A 21985-nucleotide genomic window follows, 5' to 3' on the forward strand; every position below is an offset into this window, starting at 1 on the left:
TCAAGGTGCAGGGGGTCGTCACACACTTACATTCGACAGCTGGACCATTCGCACACACAGTTGAGCTGCACATCTTCAGTCAGTGCACACAATAGCTTAGTGGTGCAAATTGGCAAGTGCACACTCTTACAAACACTTGTACATGTGTAGCGACGCACCGGACATGGGTGCAAGCCAACGCGTGAACGCGTCTCTAGAATGAACACTGTCTCTAGAAGGAACAAGCATAGGGAAGGGCAGGATCGTCTTCCAAGCTGCATGTGCGCTTGTTACAATACTGGGCCGCTTGGAATGACGTGGTAGTCCAGCAACCTGTGGCGAAGGGAGGGCTATAGATTACTAATCGCGGCCAGGATTTATGTTAGTCTGCTTGCCCAGAGCTGGAAAGATGATAAAATACCTGCGAGGGCGGAGTGGCAGATGAAATTACTGAACTATGCAGAGATGGCAAGATTAACCGGGAAAATCAGAAATTGGGAGGATCAAAACTGCAACAGAGAAGGGGGCAAATATAGATCGTATTTAAAATACCACTGCAAAGACCTGAACTCTTGGGCAGGCTTTAAATAACTTGCAATGATACACAGACTTTGGATATAATGGAGGACTGTAAACTAGATGGAGTTGAAAAGGTTACCCAAAGAACCCACGGAAGGGAGGAGGGAAGTCCTAGGCTTAATTTTAACATTTGAAAGAATATCATTTCTGTGAATGAACATGTAAAATCAAATATACATATATATAAATGTTAGTGGAGGCAGGAAGCCCGAGTGTCTTCACCCTCTGCCTGACTCTTTGTCTAGCAGGTTCGGGATGGAAAGGTCTCAGCAACAGTTGTTTGAAATCACTTTCTTCTGACCCCGGGAGGGGGGGGGGGAAGCAACTCTCAAAAAAAACTTTCTACAAGCGTGCAGGGGCTGTTCCGACCTAGCCAAATACCCCACCGGAAGGAAGAAGCCCCGCATCGGGATGCACAGAGGCGCTTACTACTCCCGCGTCAGCCGGGCTGGGACCGACGGCTTAAAGATGCCGCGAGTTTGCATGATTAGTTAGCAAAGCGGCGGCTCCTCTGCCCTCGGGACGCCATTATGCTGCCTCACCCCGGCGGCCGGGGCAGGAGGCGGAGCCGGCGCCGGATTCCTCCCCTCGGCCCCTCGCCGCCGCCTCTTCCTCCCGTCTCTCTCCCAGTCTCTGCCCGGCTCTTGCTCTCGACGCTCTTCGGCGGGAAACGCCGCTTGCTGATCAGCCGGGGAAGCGGCCCTCGCCGCTGGGCGGGTGAGGAAAAATGGCTAAAATTTGGAGAGGGAGGTGGGCTGCTGGTTTGCCTCTCGCTCTTCTTTCCTCCCCAGGTGGGGTGGAGGAGGGTCTCTATTCCTAGGGAGCGGGGCGTGGGAGAGATGCTTTGGCTTGCCAGCCCCACCCCCCACCCCCAATGGGAGACTTGTGTTCCTTGTTTCATTCGCGCATCCCGCTTTCCCCTCTAAGGAACTAAGGACGGCATGCGTATGTTCCCCCCAGTTTGCCCTCCTCCCAAACAACCCTGTGAGGTAGGCTCGGAGGGCCAATGGAGCGCCGTCATGGCTGAGTATTTGTGCTTTTCGCTGCTGTTTTAATTCGGGTGTTCTTATTGCATTAAAAAAACCACAACCCATTTCATTGGCTGTGCGTGCAGGTGCCCTTCTGTGTCCTAATGCACGAATGCTTTCAAAAGGGTGGGCGGCAATTCATGTGTGTTGTGTCTTTGCAGGTTTTGGTACCTTTGCGAAAAGTGAGCATGGGGGATGTTTGAGGGAGACGTCGTGTGTGTGTGTGTGTGTAAGAGTTATGGGTTGGGATAAAATTTTGATTGAGGGTAGGAATTGTGGCTGATAAGGGATTCTTTTAGTTAGCTTAAAACTTTGATTTATAATCACGATCTGTTTTATGAATGCTGTTAAAATGCTATAATGGTTGAAAGTTGGTTTATGTAATAAATGGCCTAGCAAGTTTGCAGAAGCCCATGGCTATAGGCAGTAAAGTCATGTCCTGTGTTGGGACCTGCATGCAACAAAAACATTGCAGTGTTCAAGGTGCCATCCAGCTATGTGCTCTAGGAAGCTCCATTTAATTCACATTCTGTGGTCACTCGCCACTCCTCATTTTGCTGTTTTAGTGACATTTTTTGGCCCCTTACAGGCCTCAATTTTTATTTATTTATTTCTGCAAACATCTCTTTTGGATAAAGATAATCTCTAGGAGAACTGAGTTTGCTAATAGTGTAGGATGCACGGGCATTGTTATTGGGTTGTTTTTTTAAAGGAACAGCTGGGCTTTCAATCCTCCCCTCCCCCCCAAAAAAACTTCCTGGCACAGCTCCTGTACCTCTAAGAGTTACTGCAATCAGTAGATGTACTGTAGCACCTCAGCACTGTGTCTGCCGAACTGGAGAAAGCCTCACCTGTTGAATTACTTCCTGTCTAGCAGTTATTAAAAGTGTGTGAATGGCGGATGCAACAATGTGTATTGCAGGGAAGGCAATGAATGTTGAGTCTTTCATTGAGTCATTTTCATTTAGTTTCATTTGTTTCATTTAAAAACAAACAAACGTGAAAAGCAAGCTGTGTTGCACGGTACTCTTCATATAGGAGGAATTCTGTTTTTTTTTTTAAATACATTTTATTCCAATTTTCCAAATTCAACAAATTAACAAAACCAATCTTTTATACAAAATCTTATATTCACATCTTTTACCTTGCTCCGCCGAGCTATGACTTCCCCCCCTCCCTTCATGCGGGTTTCTTGTTAATTCCCTTTTTTGCAGTTCCTTTTTTAACATATTGGTCAATTCGTAAGGTTTATTTTAATCCTGCGAGAGTTTTTAATGATCTACAGTTTTTCTCCATATAGTCCACATATTTACTCCAATCCTTTTGAAACCTTGTCTCCCCCCCCCCCCCCCCGGTCACAAATCTTGCATGTCAATCTAGCAAGTTCAGCATAGTCCATCATTTTTATCTGCCACTCCACAATTGTAGGTAATTCCTGTAATTTCCATTTTTGGGCTAACAAAGTCCTAGCCGCGGTTGTTGCATACATAAACAGTGTTTGATCTTCTTTTCTCATATAGGAGGAATTCTGAGTAATTGAAAGCTTGTCCGAATTAAAGAAATTAGTGGTCCTAAAAGAGTTGAATTTGACCTTGTTTTGTGGAACCAGACATTCTCTAGAGTGGGTGTTTCATTCCACAACACCTTTTAACAACTTGTTGACAGGAGCAATTCAACAAGTGAGGTTTTACAGGCCTGCATAAAAAGGTATGGGAGATTGGAAGCCTTACTTGAATTTAAAAAAACCAATCCGATAAGTGCCTGATCTTATGTGGTGGACCTGTAAAAGGGTAAAAAAGTATTGGGAAATAGTTTACAATGAATTGAAAAAAATGTTTAAAAGCAGTTCCCCCCCCCTTCAAAAAAAAAAACAGAGTCGTTTTGGTTGGGGATAATTTAGACTGAAATTCCCAGATGTCAAGAAAGGTTTTTTATTTATGCCACTACTGCGGCCCATGTTTTGTTAGCCCCAAAATGGAAAAAGTGAGAGGTCCCAACTAAAGAAGAATGGCAACTTAAGCTGATGGAATATGCGCAGCTTGCAGACTTAACATATAGACTAAGAGAACAAGAAGAACAAATGTTTTGAGAGAACTGGAAAATGTTTATTGAATATGTAGGGGGAATTGTGTGCGCTTGAAAACGTTGGCAGCATTAAGATTAATCCAAAAGTGAAAATAAGTTTTGATGGATGTAATACAGTTGTACCTTGGAAGTCGAACAGAATCTGTTCTGGAAGTCCGTTCAACTTCCAAAACCGAAGCACGGCTTCTGATTAGCTGCAGGAAACTCCTGCAGCCAATCAGAAGCCACGGAAGCCCTGTTGGACATTTGGCTTCCAAAAGTAATTCACAAACCTGAACAGTCACTTCCGGGTTTGTGGCATTTGGGAGCCAAAACTTTCAAGAACTAAGCTGTCTGGAAACCAAGGTACAACTGTAATGGAATACTGAATGGTTTAGTTTATGTAAAATATTCAGGGATATGAGATATGCAAGATGAACCATGGAAAGAGAAGAAGGGAAGTCATGAATATTTTAAGGATGTTTAAATGACTACAGTCATACCTCGGGTTAAGTACGCTTCAGGTTGAGTACTTTCAATTTAAGTACTCCGCGGACCCGTCTGGAATGGATTAATCCACTTTCCATTACTTTCAATGGGAAAGTTCGCTTCAGGTTAAGTACGGACTTCCAGAACCAATTAAGTACTTAACCTGAGGTACACTGTATTCTAAATTGTAAAACAGAAAATTTAGTTAAAATAATATATATAAACATAAACTTCAGTGGGCCTACTCTTGAGTAGGACTAGCACCAAGTACAACCCCTGGCATTCTGAGGTAAGACTCCTATATTATCCCCTTTAGTGTTTTTTCAGAAATAACCTGCCTTTATACTGATCAGTCTATTAGTCCATTTAGCTCAATGTTATCTACAATGACTGGCTGCTCCACTCCAAGATTTCAAAAAGGGTTCTCTCTTTGCCTTACCTGGAGATGCTGGGGATTGAATGTGGGATCTACTTCATGCAAAGCAAATCCTCTGCCACTCCCCCTCCCTTCTGCCTTGGCAGCCAAATACTTATGACCCTTGACTTCTGATTCCTTATTTCTTTGATCTGCAGAGTGTGTCCTGTTTGTCAAGATGGCCGTGCCTTTTGTGGAAGACTGGGACTTAGTACAGACCCTCGGGGAAGGTGCTTACGGAGAGTAAGTATAGCTTAGGCAATACCATGCAACATCATAATACATGGAGGTAAATTAAGGGTTCCAGAACAAGAGTAAACTGTAAATTGAAATTACTGCTGTATTCTTGTGTCGAGGGTTGTAAAAAATAAATAAATCACAAGAGCTTTAATTTGGGTTGCTGAATTTGCTCATTTTTTTCCAGGTGGAGAAAAATGTGTGCTGTGGCTGGCAAGCAAAGCTGAGACTTAACGCATAATTTTAGTAATAATGTACGGGGAAGAAAGCCTATCTATAAAATCCCTGCTTTCCACTTTCTCTTTATAGAGTTCAGTTGGCTGTGAACAGACGCACGGAAGAAGCAGTGGCGGTGAAGATTGTCGACATGAAATGCGCTATAGAGTGCCCCGATCAGATTAAGAAGGAGATCTGCATTAACAAAATGTTAAATCACGAGAACATTGTCAAGTTTTACGGACATCGGCGAGAAGGCACTATTCAGTATCTGTTCCTAGAGTACTGCAGCGGGGGAGAACTCTTTGACCGAATAGGTACAGGGGATTTTATGGGATAGGAAGACAGGCCACAGAATGGTCATTGGGTGATGATGCTCTCCAAGGGTCAAACGGTTTATTTATTTAAGTCATCTATATACAGTCGTTCCTTGGATCCTGAACACCTTGCGACAGGAACGTTTTGGCTCCTGAATGCCGCAAACCTGGAAGTGACTGTTCTGGTTTGCAAATGTTCTTCAGAACCCGAATGTCTGACAGGGCCTCTGCGACTTCTGATTGGCTGCAGGAGTTTCCTGCAGCCAATCAGAAGCTGCACTTTGGTTCCGAATGTTTTGGAAGTTGAATGGACTTCCAGAACAGTTTCTGTTCGACTTTCAAGGTATGACTGTACCGCATTGAGTATAAACCATTATCAGCTGATGCCCCACAGTTGTGTAGCTCTTTGCTTTGCAGAGCCTGAGGTTTCTTCATTAATAATTTTATTGTTTATTGTTTGGCGCTGGGATTTTTGTATGTGCTGTCTTTCTACTTCAACCCCACAGCTTTAAGTACAGTGGTACCTCGGGTTATAAACTCCGTTAACCCGGAAGTAGTACCTCAGGTTAAGAACTTTATGTCAGGATGTGAACAGAAATCGTGCGGCGGAGGCGGCAGCAGGAGGCCCCATTAGCTAAAGCCTATAAAATCACCTGTAAAATTAACCTGTACCTCAGGTTAAGAACGGTTTCAGGTTAAGAACGGACCTCTGGAAAGAATTAAGTTCGTAACCAGAGATACCACTGTACAGTGGTGCCTCGCTTAACGAATGCCCTGCTTAACGAAATTTCCGCTTAACGAAAGGATTTTTCAAGCGGAGGTTGCCTCACTAGACAAATTCGTTTAATGAAAAAATCGTCTAGCAAATCGCGGTTTCCCATAGGAATGCATTGAAATTCAATTAATGCGTTCCTATGGGCAAAAAAAAATTTCAAAAAAATTTCAATGCATTCCTATGGGATTCGCTAGACGAATTTTCCGTTATAAGAAAAGACCCGTGGAACAAATTAAATTCGTCTAGCGAGGCACACTGTATGAGATAAAATTGAATGGGTGGGGGACCTGTGGGCCTTCAAATGTTGTTGGACTACAACTCCCATCAGCCTCAACCAGCATAGCCAGTGGTCAGGGATGATGGGGGCTGTAGTCCAGCAACATCTGGAGGACCACAGCTCTGAGATGGGAATTCAGTTAAGTGCATTCAGTTCCGTGTAGTTTTCATAAGATCTCAGGCGCACTGTGCCTCAGTTAACATTCCTTGAAGTTACAGCTTAACTATGTTCTATTTCTGGATTATTGCACCTGATCAGGGAGCAGTTTGGATACAGCTATACAGTCGTACCTTGGATCCCGAATGCCTTGTGAGTCAAACACTTTGGCTCCGCAACGCCGCAAACTCGGAAGTGCGTGTTTCGGTTTGCAAACGTTCTTTGGAACCCGGACGTCCAACGGGGCTTCTGCGGATTCTGATTGGCTGCAGGAGCTTCCTGCGGCCAATTGGAAGCCGCGCCTTGGTTTCCGAACGTTTTGGAAGTCGAACAGACTTCCGGAACGGATTCCCTTCGACTTCCGAGGTACCACTGCAACTTGCATTTCAGGGATGTTTAAACACATCCAAAGCAAGCCACCTCTGTGGTAGCCTGCAATCCTTTTATGAACTTAAATCCAAGCAAAAATGGTGTCTGCTGCTATCAATGCTACTGTGAAACATGGTGTTCAATTTGCGATCAATAATGCCTTCAGCCATAACTATTTCAGGGCAAACAACCAGAAACGTTATATTGATGAGAAATGCTGCTATCACTGTGTAAATGCTGTTAGTATCTTTCTTCATGAAGCTATGGTGCCTTCTTTGCAGAGCCAGATGTAGGCATGCCTGAGGCAGAAGCACAGAAGTTTTTCCACCAGCTTATAGGTGGGGTGGTAAGTTTATTTATGTTGCTTTTTCGAGCTCTTTTTTGTGTGTGGAAGCAGGTTGAATGAATGCTTTCTATTAATGCCTTGTATCGTTTTGAAAGGTCTACCTTCACAGTATAGGAGTAACGCATCGGGATATTAAGCCTGAGAATCTGCTGCTAAATGGAACGGGTAAGAGAGAGAGACCACTTCCTTCTAATGGTCTGTAAATCTGCTGCTGCCTGAAAATAGGTTAGCAGAATTATTTTCAGATTTTAGATGTCATTTCTTTAGTTCAGTTACAATTAAAAAAGCAGCCCGCACTTTGGATGTTGCTAACGCCAAACATCAAACAGTCAGAGGACTTGGGGGGTTGTTGTTATTTTTTAGCATTTCACTGTATATTTTTTAGCATTTCCTTGATTTGGAGCAGCAATAGAAAACTTAATACCTGCTTATGTAGACACGATCCACTAGTATCAGTGACATATTTCTGAGCTGGCATACTTAAAAGGACCATTTTTTTAAAAAAGTTAAATGTTTGTGTCTATAGATCAATGTTACTTTACTGTGCTTCAAACAAAGATGATGAATTTGAATGACACTCAAGATATCTTCTTTATGCCTGTGTTTGTTTAGATAATCTCAAAATCTCTGACTTTGGACTAGCCACTGTGTTTAAGTACAATGGCCGTGAGCGATTGTTGAACAAGATGTGTGGCACCCTCCCGTATATCGCACCAGAAGTCCTTAAAAGAAAAGAATTCCACGCCGAGCCAGTTGATGTTTGGTCATGTGGAATCGTACTCACTGCTATGTTGGCCGGAGGTAAGAGCTACCCAAGTTTTAATTCGTTTTATTATATAATAATAATAATAATATAATAATTTTTATTTATACCCCGCCCATCTGGCTGGGTTTCCCCAGCCACTCTGGGCGGCTTCCAACCGAATATTAAAAACAATACAGCATCAACCATTAAAAACTTCCCTAAACAGGGCCGCCTTCAGTTGTCTTTTAAAAGTAAAATACAGTCATACCTCAGTTTAAGTCCGCTTTGGTTTGAGTACTTTCAGTTTAAGTACTCCGCGGACCTGTCTGGAACGGAATAATCCACTTTCCATTACTTTCAATGGGAAAGTTCGCTTCAGGTTAAGTACGCTTCAGGTTAAGTACGGACTTCCAGAACCAATTACACTCATACTTTGGGTTAAGTACGCTTCAGTTTAAGCAAGCATCAAATGGGGATATCAAATATGCAAAAACTGAGGGTTATTTGCAGAATATTCTGCATCAAAATTTGCAGAGGAGATACAGTCATACCTCGATTTAAGTACGCCTTGGTTTGAGTATTTTCAGTTTAAGTACTCTGCGGACCTGTCTGGAACGGATTAATCCACTTTCCATTACTTTCAATGGGAAAGTTCGCTTCAGGTTAAGTACACTTCAGGTTAAGTACGGACTTCCAGAACCAATTACACTTATACTTCGGGTTAAGTACGCTTCAGTTTAAGTACTCTGCGGACTGCCTGGAACGGATTAATCCACGTTCCATTACTTTCAATCAGAAAGTTCGCTTCAGGTTAAGTATGTTTCAGGTTAATACAGACTTCCGGAACCAATTGTGTACTTAAACCGAGGTACCACTGTAGTTTCTTCTTGCCTTCACATCTTCTGGGAGGGCATTCCACAGGGCGGGTGCCACTACCAAGAAGGCCTTCTGTCTGGTTCCCTGTAACCTCACTTCTCGCAATGAGGGAACTGCCAGAAGGCCCTCGGCGCTGGATCTCAGTGTCCGGGCTGAACGATGGGGGTGAAGACGCTCCTTCAGGTATACAGAACTTATTAACATTAGTTTGTTGATAAGGAATTGCCTCTTAAAACTAATGCTATACATTTACACAACAGGGATGCAGATCAGCAGTGCACATTGGTATATTATCTCTTGGGAATTCAGGATATTTTTAAGGTGTGGTTCTTAATCACTAGTTCATTACCTTGGTTCTCAAACTTAATCCGTTCCAGAAGTCGGTTCCAAAAACCAAAGCGTTCCAAAACCAAGGCGCGCTTTCCCATAGAAAGTGATGCAAAATGGATTAATCCGTTCCAGACTTTTAAAAACAGTGCCTAAAACACCAATTTAACATGAATTTTACTCTCTAATGAGACCATTGATCCATAAAATGAAAGAAGTAAACAATGTACTGCAGTCACACAATCAATCAGTAGCTGAGCTGGGTTCCACCCAATCACAAAAACAAAACAAAAAGAACCGCAAAACCACAAAATGCATAGCAAAAACAGACAGACCTCACCGTAACACTTAAAATGGAAGTGTGGCACTCAAATCGGAAGCATAAGACTCAAAACGGAGCATGTTCGGCTTCCAAAAAAAGTTCGCAAACCGGAACACTTCTGGGTTTGCAGTGTTTGGGTTCCAAGCTGTTTGAGTACCAAGGCGTTTGAGAACCAAGGTACCACTGTAATCATCTCCAAGCCTTCCTGATTCACCAGAACAAACATACTGGTGTGGAGGGGACATTAAAAAAACAGAGAAAGGCCCATGTACATTTTTCATTCTTGAAAAATTTAAGCAAGAGTAGAACGACTAATACCCATAGCATTTCTGCAAAAGTTGCTGGCTGATCTTATTAACTGGGAAGTACAAACTTTGTGACTGGTTCGGTCACATGAGATGATGCTCCCATGGCTTGGAAGGTCATATGTCACTCTAAAGCAGGCATCCCCAAACTGCGGCCCTCCAGATGTTTTGGCCTACAACTCCCATGATCCCTAGCTCAGAGGACCAGTGGTCAGGGATGATGGGAATTGTAGTCCAAAACATCTGGAGGGCCAAAGTTTGGGGATGCCTGCTCTAAAGCTTGAGTTGCAAAGGGTGCCAAGTTGTTTGAGTACCAAGGCGTTTGAGAACCAAGGTACCACTGTAATCATCTCCAAGCCTTCATGATTCACCAGAACAAACATACTGGTGTGGAGGGGACATTAAAAAAAACAGAGAAAGGCCCATGTACATTTTTCATTCTTGAAAAATTTAAGCAAGAGTAGAACGACTAATACCCATAGCATTTCTGCAAAAGTTGCTGGCTGATCTTATTAACTGGGAAGTACAAACTTTGTGACTGGTTCGGTCACATGAGATGATGCTCCCATGGCTTGGAAGGTCATACGTCACTCTAAAGCAGGCATCCCCAAACTGCGGCCCTCCAGATGTTTTGGCCTACAACTCCCATGATCCCTAGCTCAGAGGACCAGTGGTCAGGGATGATGGGAATTGTAGTCCAAAACATCTGGAGGGCCAAAGTTTGGGGATGCCTGCTCTAAAGCTTGAGTTGCAAAGGGTGCCAAGTTGTTTGAGTACCAAGGCGTTTGAGAACCAAGGTACCACTGTAATCATCTCCAAGCCTTCCTGATTCACCAGAACAAACATACTGGTGTGGAGGGGACATTAAAAAAAACAGAGAAAGGCCCATGTACATTTTTCATTCTTGAAAAATTTAAGCAAGAGTAGAACGACTAATACCCATAGCATTTCTGCAAAAGTTGCTGGCTGATCTTATTAACTGGGAAGTACAAACTTTGTGACTGGTTCGGTCACATGAGATGATGCTCCCATGGCTTGGAAGGTCATACGTCACTCTAAAGCAGGCATCCCCAAACTGCGGCCCTCCAGATGTTTTGGCCTACAACTCCCATGATCCCTAGCTCAGAGGACCAGTGGTCAGGGATGATGGGAATTGTAGTCCAAAACATCTGGAGGGCCAAAGTTTGGGGATGCCTGCTCTAAAGCTTGAGTTGCAAAGGGTGCCATCAGAGGGCGAATACATGTGGTTCTTTTGTCTCTTTAAAAATTATACCATAGCAGTGCATTTATTAGCACACAGAGTTACACAATTCATATATGAAGTGCCGCTAAATCTTCCGTCCAGTGTAGCTAAGGGGAGATTGTTGTAGCTAATTAATTAATTTTAGCAGAGTTGTAGCAGCGTAGCAAAAAACTCCTTGCCTTGCACGCTTCCATCACGAAAATCAAGCCTTGTTTCTAAACGTCCTTCTGAAGTTTAGATAACAGTTCAATCGCAGCTTGTAGCAGCGGAAACTTTCCAGCTTTCAGTGCTCGTGAAATAAATCACTTTCACTCCCTTGTTCATTAAAACAAATAAGATTTATTCAAATTTTAAGATAGCTTCACCCAGGAGTATTTAACTCCATGATGCTGCAGCTCCGACGAACAGCATAACAACAGACAGATTGCTTACAGACAGTGTCATATATTTCAGATACACAATAGCAACAGGTACTTCCTGCTTCCTGTTTACATGACACGTCACAAGCCCCTCGTGATACAGGACGACTGCTGAGCTATAATCTCCTCAGCTCACAAATTACCCTCTAACCATCACTGTGTATGGTTATTCACAAGAATTGCTGAGAACATCTCTCCAACCGTCTACCACAAGAAAGCTCTCTTCCTCTTAAAAGCAGCTATGTAAACTTTTCCCTCTCCTTCAATATTTTTAGATAAGATTTAAGCAGATAACATATTTTAGATTAAAAAAAAAATTAAGATCAAATTTAAGCACATAGAATAAAAGCACAACCATTTCTACCGTTTCAACACCAAAAGTAGCAAAAATATGCGTATAACAAGTTTCCAGTGTTTGATAAACCTACAAGATACTGCATTAAAAAAAAAAACAGGCTTTGGAAGGAAGAGTCATTTAAGTTAAAGCATTCTATACATTCAGCATAGAATGTTCATTTATAAATGTGTTGGTGAAACCAGCGTGTTTTTAAAAATAATAATAATAATGAATTATTCATAGTTTAAACAGCATACAACTACTAACTCTCTCTGTCGTTGATAGTTTCATATAGTTTTAAATATTGCAAGCAGCCCTGAGCAACACTTTTGCACCAGAAGGGCAGGTTATAAATGTTTTAATACATATAATAAAATTAATTTTAAAACAAGTGTATCTGCAATAATTTTTCGAGGGATTTGGCTTACTGCATAAATCTGGAGGATATTGTATAGTAACCATATTGTCTGATAGTGTGACATTTGTAGCCAAGCTGGAACAGAAAAAAAGAAATTGCTGGAGATTTTCATTGCTCACAGCTTTACTGGAGACTATTTAAGTAGTGTGTAACTAATGTGATTATTAGTGACCTTATTATAACCCTTGGGTGTGTCCCTTCCTCTTAAAATGCTAACATCCATTTGGTTGAAACCCAAGTACTTTCTTGGTTTGTCCCCAGATCACTGACATGTTTAGTAAATAAATGTGTCTCTCTTTCTTGCAGAATTGCCATGGGACCAGCCTGTTGACACATGTCAAGAATACTGTGATTGGAAAGAAAAGAAAACATATTTGTCACCATGGAAGAAGATAGACTCGTTGCCACTTGGTACAGAACTTTACTGACTGTTTTTATATTTACTTGGTGGGCAGTCTTGATAGCTTTGCTAAGAAATGAGCATGTTATTTTTCCGAGTACAGCTCATATCCTCCAAAGAACATCTTTAAAAGTTCAGTGACTCTGGTTCATGTAAAAATTGTAATGATTTATTTGAAAACTGGTGGAACAATGTTTGGGGGCATCTCAATTAAATTGCAAGCCATTGCCACATAAGGTGGGCATTTTAAGAACTTCTAGGCCATGCATATAACCAAATTCTTTATTTCTTTGCAGCTTTACTCCTCAAACTATTAACTGAGGACCCTGCATCTAGGCTTACTATTGAAGACCTAAAAAAGGACAGGTGGTATACAAAAGCTTTAAAGAAAGGTAATTAAATATATGTGTGTGTGTGTGTGTATATGCATGTGAATTTTGTATGTAGCTGCATATTTGAAATCTTTTGACATCTGAAAACGGTTCAGTTGACATCTCTCATTTTTGCCACCGAAAGGAGCGAGTTATATATTTAAAGATACTGATATTTACAATTTAGGTGGCTTACCCTATTTTAATCTTACTTGAGGATAAATTTTGCTTGCTTTTTCATCCCCTTTGCTGATCAGTCCATTCACCAAGGTCTGCTACTAATCAGGGCTTGTCTTGGGTTAATCCAGGCATAGGCAAACTCGGCCCTCCAGGTGTTTTGGGGACTACAATTCCCATCATCCCTGACCACTGGTGCTGCTAGCTAGGGATCATGGGAGTTGTAGTCCCCCAAAACATCTGCAGGGCCAGAGTTTGCCTATGCCTGGAATCGGTACATTCACGTAGGACTCTAGGATGAAAACCAGTGTAAATCATTCCAATATTATGATTCTGCACCCACACACCCTCCCGAGTGACATGTGGGAGCACCCACCTAAATGAAAACTGTAATGTGGAAAGCCTCCTTAGTCACTTTGAGTCAACATGTTAACTAGCTCTAACAATGGGAGGCAGTTGACGGTCTGAGATTCTGCAGACCATTTGGCAGTTCTATTGCAATTATTTCATCCCACCATTCATGAAGTTTGAACACAGTGGTATTTTGTTTCTTGCATTTAATCTGTTCCGGGAGTTCGTTCGGCTCCCAGAATGGTTTGAAAACCCAAGGTGCAGCTTCCGATTGGCTGCGGGAGCTTCCTGCAGCCAATTGGAAGCCGCATCGGACATTTGGTTTCCAAAGAACGTTTGCAAACTGAAACACTCACTTCTGGTTTTGCGCCATTTGGGAGCTGATTTGTTCGACAACTAAGCCGTTTGACTGCCAAGGTACCATTGTAGGTGGTTTTGAGTTTACTGTACATTAATGTTCACAAATACAAGTTTAGCACCTTTGGAAAGGTTGGAGCCATTAAAAATCAACAGCAACAATCCAATCATTTTACTTGGGATTTACTATGTACTTAACAGTGAATGACAAAAAAAAAAATTTCCCCTTTGAAAACTGAGTACTAGTTTTTCTTTCTAGGCATAAAGCGGCCTCGAGTCTCCTCGGGAGGACTTTCTGATTCCCCAGGATGTTTTTCTAAGCACATCCGATCTGATACGGACTTCTCTCCTGTGAAAAGTGCACGCAGGTGAAAAATATATTCATTCATCGCGTCCAACACACAGGCAAAAACGTTTGTGTATGTGGTGTCCCGCTAGTATTTTTAACTTGATGGGGAACATTCTATTTTATTTTATTTTACCCTGAAGCTCTGCAACGGATTAATTCTGTGCTGCCATATCTTAAGAGGTGTTCCGCGAGTAACAAAACCAGATCTATGATCTATGGCATGTCTGCACTGTGCCACTAGGCTGCAGGAGCTAGTTGCGCAGAGCCAGAACTACACTTCCTTCTTGCCTCTCCTTCGCTGCAGTGCTGTCTGCCCCCTTGATTTGACAGAATAGGAGCAAAACAACTCGTACACAGGGTGAGGGCCGCAGCGGAGATGGCTTTGTATCTGAAAGCACTCATTTTATCCTGTTTAAATACCAAAGTTGGGGAACGTATGGGACTTTGATGTGTGCCTTAATATGAGGATTAATCTGATGGTTCTAGCGTCTGGGTCTTATTTACGTGCAGGAGAAAATGGGCGGAGGTGGGGGTATGTTTTAAGTTTGGCAGAGCATAACAAAGTAATATGTTCAAGTTGTGTGGTAAATGCTACTGTCAAGGCTGTGTGTGTTTTATGATTCCGCAAACATGCAATGCAGAAAACAAGTGACTTTTTACATTAAGCAGGGGTGGACAACTCCCAAGAGATTGTGAACTACTCACAGAGTTAAAAACTGGCAGTGATCGACCCCCTTTAAGGGATTCAGATCAAAGTTGTTGAGCTTTTTTTTTACGGGAAGCCTAAGTTGTTGAGCTTCTTTGCATACTGAAGAGCTCCGGTGACCTACCATATATGCCCAGTGATCTACTGGTAGATCACGGTCTACCTGTTGGACATGCCTGCAATGCATTAAGGCAATTCACTCATGATAGAATGATTTAGTAATGATGAAAATTGCCAAGAAAAAGGCCAACCTTCAGGTAATGCCCAGTTATGAGGGCCAACACATGTAGCGGTTAACTCCCTGAAATAAAAAAGTTCTAGAAAATGTGTTGTTGCGCCATTTAGGAACGCAACACTGCTTTGTTTCCATTGCTGCAGTGAGGAGAAAAAGACCTGCTCCAATTCTCAGCCGGAACCTGGCACTGGACTTTCTTTGTGGGATAGCGGTCCAGCTGGCATCGATAAGCTAGTGCAAGGCATCAGCTTCTCCCAGCCAGCCTGCCCTGAACACATGCTGCTCAACAGCCAACTGCTTGGCACTCCCAGTTCTTCCCAGGTAACTTAGTCCGGTGGGTCGGCTATCGGGCCAATTGGAATTTTCGTTGTTTTTGGAACTTGTAGAGGCCCTTGTGCTTTTGTTTTGCATCGTAACAGCAAGCCCCCCCTTTAATGTATTTAATGGAAAAAAATACATACACCCTTGTGCAAATTAATTGAAACAAACAAGGTAGTTTATTGTAAAAAAACCCCTCAAATATACATGTACAAAACTCACATATACGTACATTAGTAACAGATATGACCTCCGCTATTTTTAAGCAGCATTTGAACACGGTTTGGCATGGAGTCTACTAGTTTCAAACAGTCACTGTTGATTTTCAAATTCCTGTACCACACTTGAATCAGCGCCTGGATGAGCTTCTCCATAATCATACAATCTACAGCACGGAGGAGACTTTTGCATATAGCCCACAAATTCTCAATGGGATTTACGTCCGGGGAATTCCCTGGCCAATCAAGTACCTGCATTTGCTGCTCTGTCGTGAATTTCTTCACCACTTTCGATGTGTGACGGGGCTAGGTCCTGCTGCAATATCCCAGTACCTCTTTTCCAGCTCTGGAACAACTCTCTTTCGTAGAACCTCAATATATTGTGGCGAGCGCATCATTCCTTCTATTGGCTGCAGGCTTCCGACACCATAATGATCAACTGACTTTTTGTGTTTGTTTTGAGGATTACGAGTAAGATAGAAAACATGCTTTGTTTCAATTAATTTGCACAAGGGTGTATATATTTAGCCCATGCACAGTGCACAAATATTTTTAAATGATTGCTATGCAATTCTTTAGCATCATAAAACAATGCAAAGCCTTTTGATGGAAACTCGACATTCGTTTTAGCCTTCAGTTGACTTCTAGTGTCTTCCTTTTCTTTGTCTCTTAGAATTCATGGCAGCGCTTAGTGAAGAGAATGACCCGTTTCTTTTTGAAGCTGGACGCTGACCAGTCTTACCACGTATTGAAGGAGGTTTGCGAAAAAATGGGCTACGTCTGGAAGAAGGGCTGCACAAACCTGGTATGAATTAATCGTGTGTGTACACCACACAAGACGGACAGACAGGCATTGGGGTGTAGGCACGATTGATGGCAGCAAGAGAGAGGGTCTTTTCAGTGGGTGCATCAATATTATGGAACACCTTGCCCTGTGAGACATGGGTCATTGCTTCTCTGGTAGTTGCTGTTGTTGCTTGGTATATACATTTTTATTCTGTCAGTTGGCAGGAAAAAACCTGCTCTAAAAGTCATGATTAGTCCGTGATGCTTGCCTTTGTTGTATTTTTAATTGTTCTCTTTTGCATTTCTGCCTGTTGCTTTATTTTTATTTTATTCAACGTGATTTTCTTGCATTTTCACCCTGTGATTTTAAGTTGTAAGCAGCACCGAGTAGGGCAGGTAATTAATTAATAAATAAAATTAATTTGCATTTACATACTTTTATGCAGTGCTTTTTTCTTGGGGGGGGGGAACGCAGTGGGATGTGTACCCCAAAACTTTTTTTTTATAGAAAAAAAAGCACTGCTTGTATGGATTTACATACAAAATAAATATGCTAGTGAGAAAAATAGTGTGAAGGCTACCGTAAACTTAGAGAGCCTAACTTTGCAACTCCAGAGATTTATTTTTTGATTTGATTTGATTTGTATACCACCTTAGTTTGGTAGATCTCAGGGCGGTTCACAGCGTAAAAAACGTGAGGATTATTGATTGTAAATATGCTTTGTAAACCCCTTTCCCCTGATAAAATAATCATTTTCCTTCTAAGGTTACCATATCAACCACAGATAGAAGAAACAACAAACTGATTTTCAAGGCAAACCTCTTGGAAATGGATGACAAAATACTCGTCGACTTCCGCCTGTCTAAGGTATATACAAAGTTAACCAACACATTTCATTCCAGGGATAAGAAGGATGCCTTGGCACTTGCAGCAGATACTACCTAACCAGCCAAACTTACTTAAATAGGAATAAAGCTACATTTTTACCTAGCACAGTAGAAAACAAATATTTGATTTGACCTGGGGTTTTTTAATCTCTTGAGAGATTTGCAAATTGCGGGGAGAATGTTTTATGTGCGGGAATAGTACTTGGTCTCCCTCCAGTGGTAGCTCCTCAGTACTGCAGAAGGTTTTCACACTGCCAGCTGCCAACATGTTCTGATTCAGAATATGTATTATGCTTGCCATTGTAGTCATTTTATTTTCTAATCTGTTCTAGCATATACTGTATGGGCTGGGGCTGGCGGTTAGCCTTCTGCTTGGTTCAAGAGCTGCAGGGTGCTTAGTGGAAAACTCAGCTATGCAGATACTACAGCAGGGTTGAAAGGTCCACCCTGGGTGCCTGTTATCTACTGAGCTACCTTCAAAGTTTTGTTGCTGGCATTTAAAGCCTTATACAACTTGGGTCCAGGATATCCACAGACCACTTCCCCCAGTCCAGGAGGCAACCATTTTTAAGATTGTCTGAGCACATTGTCACTTGCTGACAATACAGAATAATAATCTCTTCTCAGTGATAGAACCCACCCTCTGGAAAGCCCACCCACGGGCAGTTAATGAGGCAGAAACAGTACTGACCTTACAAAGAATATTTTTACTCAACCTTTCCTGGATTCTCGCTTCTAATTTTCTAAAAGAATTTTTTCAAACACGAGCTGACTTTTGTGACACCCAGTTGTATTTTGCTTTTATTTGCTTTTTAAGAAAATTTACTTCTTGTTTTTTTTAAAAAAAATAAACCACTTTCAGGTTTTTATTATATTAAGCAGTATCTTTTTAAAAACAAATCAAACTTATTCGTTTAACAAATTCCTCAGTATTATCTTGATCCAATCTTCATTGGTTCTGAAAATCCAAATAACTCTCAGTTCATCTTTCTGTAGCCAATCGCTGTGTTTAAGGTTATTTCCATATCCAAACAAATTTTGATTTAGTCACGGTTGCCTAAGATGAGTATCAACATTAAAGCTTCGTTCTGGCTGTTTTGCCTTAACATCTAAGGCACAGGTCGTAAATCTCCAGGTGTTGATGGACTCCAACTCCCATCATTCCCAGCAAGCCTGGCCAGTTGTCAGGAATGATGGGAGCTCAGGTCCACCAACATCTGGGGAGCTACAGATTTCTCATCCCCCATTCTAAGGCAGCTGTAGATATATATATATGCATTTTCTGTTTTCTCTTTACTGAAAAATGCACAGGTACTGAGGCCTTTGCCTCCAGTGTTTGTGTTGAATGCATCCCTGCCGCATCCAGGGCACTGTCAGATTCCTGCAACCAGGACGAAAGACAGCAGGGTGACTTTATTCCCATGGCTTAACCATTTTCTCTCTCCCATTAACCCAAGTGGGAGGGAGTTTGCTACAGCAGCTCCAGGACCCAGCAGAACAGCAACAGCAATTTCCATTGCTTCACAGAGGAGGCCCTTGCTGGGCTTTCCTCTTTGTCCATGGAAGTGGAGGTTATGGATCAGTCACACCTGATTTAGGAGAATCGGTCACCACCTTTTAAAAACAAAAAACAAATGGCCGCTCCATGAAAACGGCTGCCTAGCGTGTGGAGATCTATACACCAGCGTAAATTGGTGAATTCCTTGCCAAATACATTCATACCTCGAATCCCAAACGCCTTGCGACTCGGACGTTTTGGCTCCCAAACAATGCAAACCTAGAAGTGAGTGTTCCGGTTTGCGAACGTTTCTTGGAACCTGAACGTCCAACGGGGCTTCCGATTGGCTGCAGGAGCTTTTTGTGGCCAATCGGAAGCCACGCTTTGGTTTCCAAACGTTTGGGAAGTCGAATGGACTTCCGGAACGGATTCTGTTTGACTTCCGAGGTACGGCTGTACTCCTAATGCTGTTTACTTCCCTCTAGCTAGCTAATACATGCCCTTCCAACTACGTATACTCACTTGGATTCTTCCCCACCTCCCTTCCCTATGCAGGGTGACGGCTTGGAGTTCAAGAGGCATTTCCTGAAGATCAAAGGGAAGCTGAGTGATGTTGTCAGCACACAAAAGCTGTGGCTTCCTGTCACATGATGACATTGTGGTTGAGAGCAGCTCTGTTTTGATTCAGCGGCTTCTGCTAAGGGACAGTCATGACTGCCGTACCCCAGTCATTCAGAACCCCAGTCATTCAATGGAAATCTTTTGTTTTCTTCAGGTTTTATGGGGATAGGCATTCAAGCTATCCACATATTGTAACAGGCGATAACTGTTGCGAAGGTGCGCATTTGCAGTGGTTGGCTGGGGTCTCTCACTCTTAATTATGATCATGAAAGTCACGAGTGGCTCAGCTTAATTCACATTCTTAGAAGTCTTTTTTTTGTGTGTGTGGGTTGCTCAAGCTCCTCATCCATATATGTGTGTTTTCCTTCTTTTTTTCCAAAGTAAAAAAATTCAAACTAAGCTCAAAAGTTGCTGCTTTGTAAAGCATAACATGAGTGTTATCATGCTCCTTTGATGACTTTGATTTTAAAAACAGAAGAAAAAAACCCTAACCGTTTATTTTATATAAATATGATAAGAGTTGTAGGAATGTTACGTTCAGAATAAGGTCCTTCACAAATCACTTGACTCAGTTTATGATTATTTGCTCCTAAAGCCGGGGCTTCTGAATGAAGCTATACAGTTGCAGCTCATTGCTTTTGGTTTCTACTGTCACCCTTGAGAAAACATAAAAGCCCACTGGTTGTTTTTAGCATCGCTGGTTCCAATTTTAAATTTCTTCTTCTATTTTTAGGGTATAATTCTCTCTCCTCCAATCCTTAATAGGTCTGATCAGGCTGGCTGAGCTTCTAAAGTAGAAGTGTGCAAACCAGGCTGGGCAAAGATAATGGGTTTTGTAGTCTAACAACGCCTTGTGGGGCCATAGGTTCCCCATCTTTAGTCTAAATCAGGGTTTCCCAAACTTGGGTCTCCAGCTGGTTTTGGACTACAACTCCCATCATCTGTAGCTAGCAAGACCAGTGCTCAGGGATGATGAGAACTGTAGTCCAAAACAGCTGGAGGCCCATGTTTGGGAAACACCAGTCTAAATGGAAAGAGATGTAATGGCTTAACAGACCCCCTCACTCTTTTTCTTTCCTTTTATACTGTTCTGTCTTTTGGGAAGCAAGCTTGTTTCAAACTGGTTAAAGTGGAATGTACCATGCAAACAGACTAGAGCGGAGGTGGCCAGGTGCTAGACTGCAGCTGTCATCGTTCCTGGCTGTTGAGCATGCTGGAAAGGGCTGATGGGAGTTGTAGTCCAGCAAAATCCGGAGGGCACCAGTTTGGCTACCCCTGCACTAAGAGAGTAAGGGGATGACACACAAACCTTGTTTCTGACCATACTTCCTGACCCATACTTAAATCTACAAAACTGTGAATTTTTTAATGTGTCTGTAAAGAAAATAAAACTGCAAAATAATAAAGAATGATCTCGGATTAAAAGAACTCTGTCAGTGTATAGCATGCAAGTTTTCTTCTTTATTCACACGAAATGGAAGATCCTGATAATTCCCTCTTGTAGCAAGGTGGTTTGGAAGAAACTATATCACAAAGGGATATATGCTTGGGCAACCAAAATGGAGGGAAGTACCTGGGGAACTTGACTTACGTGTTAAATTGAGAGGATTCTAGTGGTTTCAGTAACTGAAGATCTTGTAGGAAGATGTGGTGTGGCATACAGTGTGTTTCTATTGATACTTGTACAGTAGGACCTCAGTTTCCGAATGTATTCCGTTCCAGAAGACCGTTCGATTTCTGAAATGTTCGAAAACCGAAAGCTCAATATGGAAGCCTCAATACAATAGGGAAACTCAAAATGGAAGCCGCCTTGGAAGTTTGATTTCTGTGAGGGACAGAAGTTACAGGCAGGTCCCTCCCATGTTAAGTACCAGCTCATCGCCCAGCGCTAGTGCAAGTGGGGAGGGGGATACCTCCAGCGGCGACTCAGGAAGTGGTGACCGAGGCTCAGGCAAGGTAGCGGAGCCCATGCCTAGTGTGGGAAGGGAAGTGGGAGGCAAGGGAAGAAGGCTGATCCCGCCGACCCCGGAATTGCGCAGGAAACGACGGGGGCGGAGATTCAGTATCCCAAGACTACTTTGCTGGAAGAAAATGCGCGAACCGCCACTCGGAGGTTCTGACCCCTAACTGACAACATGTACATAGCACTGCTCTGCACTGTAAATAATCAGCACTAAATAAAAGCATGAAAAGACAACACTTTGAGGAGTCGTTACTCTAGAGTAGCCGCTACCGCTCCTGTGACAATTTCCAAGGCGCGTTCAAAGACGGAAGCATTTACTGCGGGTTTTTGCTGTTCGGGTTCCGAAATGTTTGTCAATGGAGATGTTCAAAACCTGAGGTTCCACTGTATGTATTTATGTAGCTTCTATATAGCACAGTGAGGTTTTGCTGTGACAAGCACATGTTTTTCAGTCCTTCATATTCACAGCTACCTCACACATGTATACTTGTATTGCGCTCAGATGATA

At 42.4% G+C, this 21985-nt stretch overlaps 1 protein-coding gene across 1 annotated transcript; it reads left to right on the plus strand.

Annotated features, from left to right (window-relative positions):
- Positions 1-1188: 1188 nt before the first annotated feature.
- Positions 1189-19986, plus strand: CHEK1 (checkpoint kinase 1). Its single transcript, XM_035140158.2, has 13 exons — positions 1189-1275; positions 4713-4797; positions 5101-5324; positions 7183-7247; positions 7343-7412; positions 7860-8048; positions 12546-12650; positions 12936-13031; positions 14155-14263; positions 15329-15506; positions 16395-16526; positions 17274-17375; positions 19449-19986. Exons 2-13 carry the CDS (start codon positions 4733-4735, stop codon positions 19542-19544), a joined length of 1431 nt encoding a protein of 476 aa, XP_034996049.1. The 5' UTR covers positions 1189-1275; positions 4713-4732; the 3' UTR covers positions 19545-19986.
- Positions 19987-21985: the final 1999 nt, after the last annotated feature.

This window comes from Zootoca vivipara, chromosome 15 (genome assembly GCF_963506605.1).
Source record: "Zootoca vivipara chromosome 15, rZooViv1.1, whole genome shotgun sequence".
NCBI classification, from domain to species: Eukaryota; Metazoa; Chordata; class Lepidosauria; order Squamata; family Lacertidae; genus Zootoca; species Zootoca vivipara.